This window comes from Myodes glareolus, chromosome 25, assembly GCF_982192425.1.
Source record: "Myodes glareolus chromosome 25, mMyoGla1.1, whole genome shotgun sequence".
Classification (NCBI taxonomy): Eukaryota; Metazoa; Chordata; class Mammalia; order Rodentia; family Cricetidae; genus Myodes; species Myodes glareolus.
Window position 1 is genome coordinate 35,221,808 of NC_142050.1, and position 12,160 is coordinate 35,233,967.

At 47.5% G+C, this 12,160-nt stretch overlaps 1 protein-coding gene across 1 annotated transcript in view; it reads right to left on the minus strand.

Moving 5' to 3' along the window:
- Nucleotides 1-4,225: 4,225 nt before the first annotated feature.
- Creb3l2 (cAMP responsive element binding protein 3 like 2) overlaps nt 4,226-12,160 on the minus strand; it is a 118,322-nt gene continuing 110,387 nt past the window's right edge. The window contains exons 11-12 of the mRNA XM_085683558.2: nt 11,411-11,627; nt 4,226-9,599 (exon numbers count right to left, since the gene is read on the minus strand). Coding sequence (XP_085539684.1) covers nt 9,524-9,599; nt 11,411-11,627 — 293 coding nt within the window. The 3' untranslated portion in view covers nt 4,226-9,523. The remainder of the gene's footprint in view (nt 9,600-11,410; nt 11,628-12,160) is intronic.

Below are 12,160 nucleotides of genomic sequence, written 5' to 3' on the forward strand. Positions count from 1 at the left end.
CACGGAAATTGGTTATTCTAAGTGGGTTTATTTGGAAAAGGAACAAGGGGCTGCTATTTTTCAACAAAAACTTACTAGGATGCTACTATTTTAAAGCTGTGTGTAATATCATCACAAAGATGTTTTAAATTTGATTGTCTGGGCAGATTCTTTCATTGCTTCCAGCACACTCTTCCTAGCTCTTTCTTTCTCTACTTGGTTAGCCATCCATGCTCTCCCTAACTGGCCTGGTGCTCTCTCTCTCTCTCTCTCTCTCTCTCTCTCTCTCTCTCTCTCTCTCTCTCTCTTCAACTTGGGTCCTCATTCAGGCACTGGAATCCAAAGGCATAGTAGTTTCTATGTGACACTGCAAACCCTTCTCTACTGTATTTTCTTAGCTTAGCTGTTGCCTCTATTTGCACTTTAAATTACCTGAAATCTGGCTTAGAAACTGTAGTTCAGCCATCAAGTGAATTTAAATGACTGAACCATGCCCCCCGAAAAGGAACCATTATGGGGATTGAGCATCCATCTTCTGTCCCTGAGATTCCTAACTATACAGATAGCTTTACATTTACAATGTGTCTTCTGGGGGCTTTTTTGGAATCTTCCAGGCCTGTGGAAGTCCTTTTATGCCCATCAGGAACTGAACTTGACATCTGTTTTGTAGAAATACTGAAGGGGGTATTAGTGACTGGTAGCACGGATGCCCAGATACTTCTCAGTTAGGAAACATGAAACATTTCGAAACAGACTTCTCAGAGAACAGCACGGCAGCCGCTCTGGCAGCTCTCGTGGTATTCCTCAATGGGTATTTTTATCCCTCCATCTGAAAACAACAGCCTAAAGGGAGGAGGAGAACACATGGCCTCCTCTTGAGGCCAAAACTCTGCTCTGCTTAAACATTGCCAAGTGATCTACAACAGCTGTGCCCATTGGGGGACAACATCAACTTGGTGCCATCTGCCCATCCCACCAAAGGTGAGCGATGGAACGGAACTGGCTTCCCAAGTGCAGCATGGAACGTTCTACAGGAAGTGACTTAGGTGCTCTACCTTCCTTCTTTTCCTCCATCCGACAAAGGTGGAGGAAAATCACCCACTGCACCTCCTTGTCCACCACCAACCCAGTTTCTTTCCCTTTGTTTTCATTCTCCTGACCGCCACCCCAAAGAAACCATCACTTAGCCCAGAGGCCGTGCATCTAGATGGCAGATGAACTATGGAAGTAACAGACAGGAATGAGCCAGCCTGGGTATGCACCACCTCCTGAGTGTCAGGGTTGTGCCCAGCCCTGCTCATACATGTCAGGCCAAAGCTCTACCGACTGAGGTAGGCCCCAGCCTATACTCCTTCAGTTTTACAAACAAAACTCTACAAGCGTCTAAGTCCAGAGTGATATAGTTCAAAACCCACACATGAGTCTAGAGTCAGTGAAAATCCAGGACTCAAACCTCAAATTGATTGTGTGTCCTTACTTCTCTAAATCCCTGTTTTCTCAACTGTAAAAGGGAGTTGATTATGCATCCTTCATGAAGCTTTTGAAGGAATCAAATAATATAACAGATAATAAGTACACACACACACACACCTCCCCTGAACAACTGGCACTCAATAAGGGCTTTCTTTTCCTTCGAGAGTTAATAGTGACCAGTGTTAGAAACTGCAAACATCTAAATCTCACCTAACATTTCTTCTCACTAGATCCCTGTTTCCCTGGCCCTGTCATTCCCTGTGCAGAAGGGTCTGGTCTGGTTTATCCTGGAGCCTGAACATCAGATTAGGTACTAAAACACCTGCTTTTTTCACCCAGGAACCAGCCAGTCTGTTTCTGTAGGTCTTGCCTTTCCTCTCTGAACCAAAACAACCACCAGTGTGAAATGAAATAACAAAATTATGAATCCCAGCCGCCTGAATCATAGCGGGCCACTGTGGGAACCCCATGGGTCTGGATTCAGCCTCTAGTTTGCTATAGAAATGCCCAAGGAATATGTTCTAACAAACTATAAAATGATTCTAGAGAATATAGTCTTTGGAATATGCTTTTAAAATACAGGTTTTATTTATTTATTTATTTATTTGAATACAGGGAAGCTAACAGATCAGAGGCCAGCAACCACAGAAAAGCAAAGATAGCTTGCTTGCCATGGTTCCTAGATAAGGCCGCGTGGGAAAACATGAGAACCGGCCAGCAAGCACGTAAGGAAGGCTAAAACGTGGGCAAAGCCTTTACCGTGCTTTATATAAGGACAACCAAGGTGAGCAGACTTATGACTTTGAATAACTTCAACAAGGTCTGGGGTGAAGGACGTCTGTAATTGTGAGTACCTAGACCTGTGGTACATGGGCCAGGGGGATAGTGCCCTGAGTGTCAGAACCTTGTAGGAGTCCACAAAGGCGGTAGGTGTGGTGTAGGCTACGACTGGGCTGGTTTGTATACGAAAGGTGTGGTGGTTTGAAAGAAAACAACTCCCATAGGGAGGGGCACTATTAGGAGGTGTGGCTTTCAGAGACCCTAACTAAGATAAAAGGTTTGCACTTAGGGGAGGACTTAGCAAGGGACAGCAGAAGCAGCAACTCCAGAGCCAGCAAGATCCTAGGTGTCAAAGCATCATGAGTACAACAAGTGTAGAGGCCTGGTTAAGACCCAGTGTTCAATGTGATTGTCTTTAGAGCTGAATAATATTAAATGCACACACACACACACATATATGCATATATATATACACACATACATAATGGTAAGGAAGGGTAATAAGAGATGATGAGGGAGAACAGCACACAGGTGAAAGGACACATGAGCCCTAAGAGGATAATATAAACTTAATTATTTTTCCAGCTTCAACCCTGTCATGGCTGTTTCTGTTTTGTGTGGTAGATAAGCATATAAAAATGCAATCAGCAGTCGGTGCAAATGTAAACAGAGGCTTCATAGCTTCAGAAAGGCCTTTCGGGCCATGTAGCTCATTGTACAGAGTGTGGGACCGGGTGAGTGAGTGGCTGCGATAACCTAGCTGTGTAATAGTTTTTTCTAAGTTCAATATAATAAAGTGACTTTTATTTTAAAGTAGGGTTCTCAGTCTGCATTACCATTTTATATGATCTAAAGAAGAAGAAGTAAGCAAACAAACAAAAAGACACATCCCATAATGTTCTTAAGGCAGAATGGTACGTGGGGCAGGGCGCTTTTGTAAGAGGACAGTGTGAGGGAAAGACTTCTCTGTAGGAGCAGAAGGAGGTCAAGATGCTCAAGGGAAAGGAGAAGGGAGATTGCTGTCCACCCAAGCAGGAAGCAGGGTTAGGCACGATGCTAGAAGAATGAAAACAAACTTTTCTTTTCCTTTCTCTCCGTGGTCTTAGGCTCTGTGGCAATCAATTTTCAATGTCAACTATGAGAGGAATTAAAGTCACCTTGGAAACACATCTAGGTGTGTCTGTGTGTGTCTTCAAAATGTGAGCTACCCAGTTTCCTGGGCTTGGATTCCTTCCTGGGCCGAATACAAATGAGAATCGAAGGCGGGCACCAGCATCCATCCCTCGCTGCTACCTGAGTACAGATGCAGGGTAACAGCTGCCTCACCTCATGCCCTGTTGACTGTACCCTCAAACTGGGAGCTAAAATAGCCCTTCCTCCCTTGAAATGCGCTTGTGGGGTACTCCTTCTGGGATTCAGCGGAACCTCTGCTCCCTCCACGTAGAGAAAAACCGACTGGATCTCGAGAGTGCAAGGCAGATCATTCTGCTTGGTGCGCTGACCTTTGCCTGCTATTCCGTCAGCAGTTCCGGAGCACAAGCCTGTGGGCCTCCTCCGCAGCTGCTCCTGTGAAGAAGGCCAGTTCCTTTTTGGCTCAAGTCTACAGCGTCAGTCTCAAGCCTCCAGACTGGCGAGAAGCAAATTCCAACCCATAGATTCTGGAAATGTGGTTAGAGGGGAGCCGTAGGAGACAATGAACACAGCAGTCGGACTGCATGAACCTCGGGAGAAAACTGATTCTCTGCCAATGACTGAAGAAAACAATTACATTTTTCAATATTCCTCCGGTGGAGGCTGAAATTTAGCACCGCAGAATGCAAAAATCACCGGTCTGAGCCTCTTTTTGCAGTTTGGCTGGGTAATCAGGAAAAATTGGCCACACCACACACACACACACACATACACACACACACACACACACACACACATGCATGCATGCACATAAGCAAATGTCTTTTAAATCAGGTTACTAGGATTTAAAGACTGAGCAATATTTGACTAAGAAAAATATTTATTTGCAAGAAATGGAAATACAAATGCATTACAATTTCAATTTTTTTTCAAACTAAGTACAAGTATACTACAAAGCTTCATTTTATTTTTTTAATCTTTTGGTATTTTATTAGCTATGATGAAGGATAAGAAGCCATAAAACAGTGCAAAAGGTCAGGTGACAAACTTGCAATGTGCTTGGATTTAAACAATGCTGATTTCAGTGTTTCAAAAGAGAGCAGAAGTCGGTTGCCAAACTAGGTAAGGAAAGCCGGCTGATGACCACATTACCATCTGGGCTCTACCCTTCCGTGTAGGCAGGGTCACCCACAGGGGTGTCCCAGTGCTGGTGTTTGCCGGAGACCCACAGTGTGCTTTATCTGAAAGGGACGGTCTCCACATTGTGCCCAAAGATCCCATGGTCACCCTGCTGATGAGCAACAGACAGAAGCAGAGAAATGGAGCCTGAATCCCTGGGTTCCCTTCACCCAGATGCAAAGCCTGTGTGCTGTGCTCTCAAAAGACAGGATGAGAAGGGCAGACGCCAGACCTGCAGATGGCCTTTCAGAGACAGGCCGAGAGCTGAGCACTGCACAGCGAGGTCACTGCAGGGGACGGCGTTGTTTCTACCCAGAGAGTCAGGCACAGTCTGTGTGTCCTCAGAAATGACTCCACAAACTACCATGCCTCCTACTGCATCTACTTCTCACAGTGCTGGGTCACCCTTGCTTTCTGTTCCAATCAGGTTGAAAGGCTCCAAGCTTACTGACCAAAATACTCAACACCTCGGTAAATACTCAGGCAATAATATCTCCTTCCTTCTAGAAACCAAGACAAAGGAAGGCAGTTCTGAATTTTATGTTGTCACAAACAACAGTTCATGTTTTTCTCCCTGGTGCATATTGCTGACCTGTTGGCCCAGAGCATTAATCTTCAAATGGCCTAGTGCCTTTGCGTCCAGAAAACGTTCTGTGGCGAGGATTTAGAATACCTTTAATCCTGCCTGGCCATGTTTCTGATGTGATTGCACCTCTATCTACATTTTCCTAATGGTTATGACCCCATTTCTTTTCCCCAGACAGGCAAATCTAATAGTGGTCACTTTTAGGGAACCATCTCTGAGCCTCTGGAGAAAGTGCCCATCCCCAACTTCAATCTAATGCTATATGGTAATACGTGACACTTTCCAGGGATAGGAGATTCCTGCCGTCCTGGGTTCAGATACAAGGCACATTGGAGGCGTAAGTACCTAGGACAGCAGAGAGAGAGAGAGAGAGAGAGAGAGAGAGAGAGAGAGAGAGAGAGAGAGAGAGAGACTTAATGGCTACCAACAAACTGGTTTTCCAAGTCCCTCTTATTCTCCAACCTTTCCTAGGTCTCAGAAAGTCTGCTCTTCCTTAGCAAGACTGCAAAGTCTAAGAAGTGAACAAGTGAATGAGTGAACGAATGAATAAATGAAGCTGAACTCTGCATCTGGCTCCTTCCAGCCCCTACTTCACTGCTCTTTCCACGCCTGCCTTTGGGGGTGGGAGTGTAACTTCTCCAATCACCCGCATGCTAACTGCTTCTGTCGGGAGTGCTCACATAAAGTGGCTCTCGCTAAGACCCCACCACTGATGGCTCCACAGGTCCCAACAGACTGCAAGCGAGTGGTGAGCTCATCCGGGTTTCCCAAACACTTGGCTCAGCGGAAACAAATTAGCAACTAAAAGCATCTTCTCCCATGTCCACGCCTCCACGCTGGCCAGGGTCAGGCAGATGTCTGCTGGGCTCATGTACACATGTCACAAGGCACACATGTCCACAGGAGCGGGCTCAGAGACACTTCGATTCTGTTTTGTTGCTTTCCCTGGGCCTGGGCACATGGGACGGAAGGGACATGAAGTGCTGGAAAGAATGTTAACGAGACATCCGTGGTAAAAATGATGACGTGGGCTCTGTACCAGCATGAAGAGGAACCGGCTCAGTCTTCCTGCCGTACTGGACATAGATTCGTAGCCACTATGGGGCACCCAAGTAGAATTGATGATTGAGGGGGGCTATCTGTTAACCTGGCCCGGGCAGCATGGAAATGATGTGGTCCTAAAGCTGTCTTCCCAGTCCACAAACATTATTGCTATGGACCGAAAGGTTATCTAATTTTGCCTGCACTGAGGTCAGAGCCCACCCCGCCCCCACCTTGTGCCAGGAAGGAGCCACTGAGTTCAGCTGTCAGATTTTTATAGAACGCTCTCTTCCTGGGCGCTACACTCCAGAGTCCTGACACTTCAGAGGCTCTCATCCTCAAGGCCAGTGCTGGCTCCTCTCATTTACAAGATCCATTTCCCAGTGTGAAGTTGGGAGCTGTGAAAAGAGCCGAGGGAGAGGGCAACTGGGTTACTTGGGTTGTAACTTGTTGGGTTGTGACTTGTTCTCTAAATCTTTGTAAGACATCTCCATCACTAAAGTGATCTTAAAGTGTGTGTGTGTGTGTGTGTGTGTGTGTGTGTATGTATGTGTCGAAGGGGGTTGTTTATAGGATAGAAAATACAACCAGCAGACTGATTATTCTGGCTCCTCTAACGGTCTAGCAGTCTCGAGCATTTTCGAAATTTCAATTCAAGGTGTTAAGGTCTGCCACTATTCAAAAGCTTCAGAGATATTCATAAGTTATTGACTGGTGTGTGGAACAGCTCAGCTGGTGGGAAAAAAAAACCCGATATTCGAACCTGAAACGTTGAACACAAAGCATGCACGCATCCATTCATTACTTGCAACCCATTCTGTCTTACGCCACTCTGGGTCCCTTGACTGAGTATCCCAGAGGGATCACTGCTTAGTCCCCTCTACTGCAGAGGGCAGAGAGCAGAGGTTTTCCTCAATAGAGTGGCAGTGTTGGCTGCCGAGGGCTCCTTGAAAGGGCTGTTTGAGCCCTCTGGCTAATGTCCCATATCTCTAGTTACAGATTCTATTCTGGAAGGCCAATTTCCCACAGACAAAGGGCCCTCTGTCTGGAGACAGCGACATCCAAGAGTGGGTAGAGAAGGAAATAAAGTTGTCAGAGAACTAGCCACAACGAGTCATTCCCTTCTCCCTCCTCATCCACAAACGGGGTCTCTACCCTGGATCTCCAGGCACATCGCAAACCAAGGCTCAGCTCGGCAGATGTAGAGACATCAGTCTAAACCCCACTTCTGCCCTTCACTGCAAACTCCCCCTTTTCCACCACACAAATGCTACCTCACTCTGGTTTCTGTCTCCCTTCTTAGGCTCTCACAGGCATGGCATTTTTTATGGTTACTATGTATAAACATCTGGTATTGTAAAGAACAGGATGGGCCAGGCCCAGGAAGAGCAAAGGAAGACAGACTATCAAAAGAAAACAGAAGCAGGGCTCTGGCCATCCTCCTCTCTGTACAGTTCCGGTATCTGAGCATAAGGGACAGTGACAGCCCTGTGGGCAACAGGGCTGCCAGGATCACAGTGGCCTTGAGGGGGGCCTCACACATTACAAGGTGAGCTTAGCCATCTGTCAGCTGGGAAGCTACCATGGGAGGGAGGAACGCACAGAGGGAGGACTCCCTATCATGACCTGAGCAGGCCAAATAGGAAGCTGCTCATGGAGCATGGCAGCAAACACTAATGACAGCAAATCCTGTATGTGACATAGAATGCAAGGGACAGAGTGGACATAATCCCTCTCAAATAGCCTCGAACAGTCACACCGATGACACAGGAAAAAATGAGAGAGAGAGACCAAAACTAAAGGCCCTTCAGCTGTTGCTAAAAATAAAATACAAAGTGTAAGCATATTTCTTACATAAAATCTTTTACAAGCTAGGAGGAAAACACTTTAAAAAAGTCTTCTACCTCATACAATAAAAGAGTAATTTCCATTTCTTATTTGTATGAAAGAGAAAAAGATTTTTTTTAACTACAAATTTTACGATTTAATCATATATATAAAAAAAGGAAAGGAGTTTGAGGGTTCGTCGTATCTCTTTGGGTAAGCTGCAAAGGAGCCAAACCTGACTGTAAAAGGTATGACGGTGGGTGCACAGATGTCCCCAACTCTAGCCCCCCCAAGTTAAGGCAGGTGGACAAATGTCACCAACTCCAGGCCCCTCCCCACCCCGTTAAGGCAGGTGGAGAGAGGGCAGAAGCAAAGGAGGGAGGTGAAGGAGGAGAGCAGGCAGGATGCAGGACAAGCTAGCAAGGTTGTCAGCAATGCCCATTGTCAGGGGCAGGGCTTCCCTTCTCTGTCCCAGGAACACACAGAGAGAAAGCAAAGCGAGTGGCCATGGAACCTGGAGCCTGAACAAGAAGACACCGTTCCATCATTCCCCATGGATTCATCCAGCAGGGGACACATGCTTAAGAGGATTTCCCAGCGGCGATTAGTTTATAGGTTTTCAATTTTAAAAAGAAAGGAAAGGGAGAAGATAAGGCATCAGCTAGAAAGACTGGGGGGGGGGGGGGGTTCCAGGTCCTGGGGACTCTCCTGTTCCAAAGGCCAACAGAAGACTTTGCTTGTTGGAAGGGGTCATGGAATTTCTTTACTACGGTCAGCCGGGAGCCTCAGCAAGCTAATAAATACTATTTACAAATAGGGAGGGGAGGCCAGGGAGACAGAGTAACTATCAAGGGGGATGCAGGCTGTGTGTGTAGTGTGTGTCTGGGGGTATCCTACAAGCAACACAGTGGGCAGGGTGGCCTGGGGGGAAGAGCCTGACGCCTTCAGGAATTGCACTTGCGGCCTGAAAATATGCTGGGAGTCCTGTCTGCCTGTGCAGGCATCCAACGAGGGTTCCAGGGCACAGAATGGAAAGAGAAGACTGGAATGGCACTCAGGCACTCCCAGTGGGGACGGGGTCACACTGGAGTCCTGGTGAGCAAGGGAGGTCAGGAGACGGCGCTTCGCCGCTCCAGGGTGTGCTGGTGGCTATCTGTGGCCAGAGTCTGGGGTCTCAGCGGAACATAAGTCATCCAAGTCGTCTTTGACGGGGTCACACCTCACAGGGAAGGATCATGCAGTATCTTCTCGATACCAGTGGAAGCAAGCCTGCCCCTCCCACCCCTACCTCACCCCTAAAATACTTTCTATGGCGGCAGTAAGAGAAAGGGATGGAGAGGTTGCCAGCTCCTTTCCGTGGAGCCATGGGGTCAGGCAAGAAGAAACTCCTAGGCTGGTCTCCCATTTCAAGCCACAAGCACTAGTCCACATCCTCCTCAAGGTCCAGGGGCGAAGGGGAAGCTTATGGGCGAGACAGTTTGGGGGTGCACAGCTGGAGTCAGGAGGAGAGAAGGCTGGAGGCGGCTCCTAGAAGGTGGCGTTCACTCGCCGCTCGAGTTCCACAACTTGGAGTGTTTCATTCCCTTCCAGTTTGCTGCTGACCCTGCGAAGGCATCGCATGGAGAACCAAGTATTAGTCATGGGATTCTAACAGTCTCAGACTTTATATCACAGTTCAGTCACACCTACGTGGGCTGGCCCTGGCAAAGTCTTTTAAACCCCTAGTGTTATTCTTTGCTCCCCCAAATCTCCCACTGGTCACATGCTCACCTCTACATCCCCAGCTTTACCTGGGCCCAGAGGAGACCCGTGGTTCTTAGATGCTGACTTATTTCAAACTGCCTTCAAAGCTGCTACCTGTTTATTAATGGCCTCAATGCCATAAGTTATAAGGAGAGTGGAGAAGGATAAGGGCTGGCACCTGCTCTAGGATTAAGAATCCAGACAAGGATTCTTTTAATGAATCAACTTAAAATAACCCAAAATATATACCGTGAAATAGATACATGATCGAAGTCACCCAGCATTATGATGGGAGCCCAGGAAGGCTTTATGATTTGAAAGACATTGCGGTAGACTGAGAGAGCTGAATGGGGCTTCTACACACTGAGCCAGGAGAGTAGACTGTTACGGGCCATGCTATCCAACAGCCCAGTCTCCCAGGGCTTCCAGTGCTGGCTCCAGGTTCTCTCCATAATGGGGATAAAGTTGAAGCTGTACATCTTGGAATATTTACAAGGTTCGTTACAATAACACATATGGGCGGTGGTGAGTACTAGTGAGTGTTAAATATGTGCACGTCATGTATACACATCAAAGTACCTATGACTGTGAACGCTACCGCACAGAGTTAGGAAAGAAGTGAAGAATCCGAAGTGAAATCTTTGCTATGGACCCTGGAGCAGCCCTGCTTCTGGGCCACCTAGGAGCGCAGATTTGCTAATGCATCAATTTCAGCACACATCACCCCAGGGTACACACGTGCATCCTGTGCTGACCAGAGCCCCAAGGGCCCCCACGTACAACAACAATACCTTGAGATCGCATCAGCCATTATGTTTTCAAAAGGATCCCCGCCCGCCAGATGTGGGAGAGGAACAATGCGTGCAGAATTGGAGCCACAGATGGATGATTTTCAATGGGGAAGAAATACAGTGTTTCAGCCACACTGCCCTCAATATAAGCACGTAACGTACACAGGTGAGCATCCCCCATCCCAAACTGCTCTAAGTATGAAAACTTTCTTACCTAACATAGATAAATTACATGTGTAGACTTGGGTCTCATGGCCAGGACATTTCATTATGTATATGCAAATACTCCAACACCTGGAAACTATTCTAAGTACCTTGCGGTCCCAAGCATTTCACACAAAGGGCGGTCCCTTTGCAGACACAGCTGATTCCTGTGCCCCGACATGTAAATCGCGGATTATACTGATACCCAGCACAACATTCTCTTCCTCTCTAGTTAGAAGGAAACCATAGAATTGGATCGGAGGTGCATTTGCAGAACAAGCTCTCTGATGTCACCAGGCATTTTTTTTTTTTTTTTTTTTTTTTTTTTTTTTTTTTTTTTTTTTTTTGGAGACAGGATCTCATGTAACCCAGGCAAACTAACCATGAACTCACTAAGAAGTTGAGGCTGGCCTTGAATCACTGACTGAGAGGACTCACGCCTCACACACATCCCCTCCTCCTCTGCTCTGGGGCCAGGACTGCCAGCTCTGGGCAGACGGCCTGGATACTGGATTAGCTCAACCTAGACCTTTTCTCTGCTAACAGCCATCAGCAGATTCTCCCTGGTGCCAATGCCTTAAATGGGTCCCGAGAGCTCCGGGAGAGTATGCGCCCTCCCACTGGGGCTGAATCATACTCCATCAGCAGCCACAAGGTCTGCGCCTACGGGACTCACAGGTGCTGCTGAAGCGCCAACAGCACTGATTTCTCCAGGCTGGTCTCATTGGAGATGATGAAGTGGGGGAGCTCCACCTCTGGCAGGGCCTCCAGCCCCGACGCCCTGAGCAGGGAGGAGCCTCTGTCCCAGCCCCCAAGCTCTCCAGTGGAGGCTGGGCTGGACGACTCCTCCAGGGAAGAATGTTCCTCATAGATTAGCAGGTTCCTGGATCTCACTGGAGAAAGAGCAACAGATATTAGCAGAATAGCAAAGGAGGCCCACACACGTGCCCTTTACTCCAAATGCCCAAGGCCAGTGGCAGATGACAACATGTTCCCATCCTCTGGGATGGAGAGGGCCAGCTGGGTTGGGCTTTCTGGAATGGCTTCAGGTTTCAGAGTTTATGCAGCAAAAATTATACCAATTACACAGGCTGGAAGAACAGCATAAAAGCAAACAACTGCAAAACCACCTGCCCCCCTCACTGCCTTCAAGACAAATGTCTCTCATCCCTACCCATAACTGTCTCAGGGAAAAGAGTTGGTGGGAAACGTGGGTCAAACACTTGGAGTTGTCAAAACCCAGACACACAAGGAAGCATCCCCAGAAAGCAGGTCTTAGACTCTGCAGAGACAGCCCAAAGCCAAGCCTGCAAGGCAGAGGCAGACAATCCCTGTTTCATTATGGGGCCGTCACACAGATGACTCTGTAGCCATTTCCTGGACATAGAAACGGTGTGCCCATTAGCTTCCAAAATTTAGAGCTGCT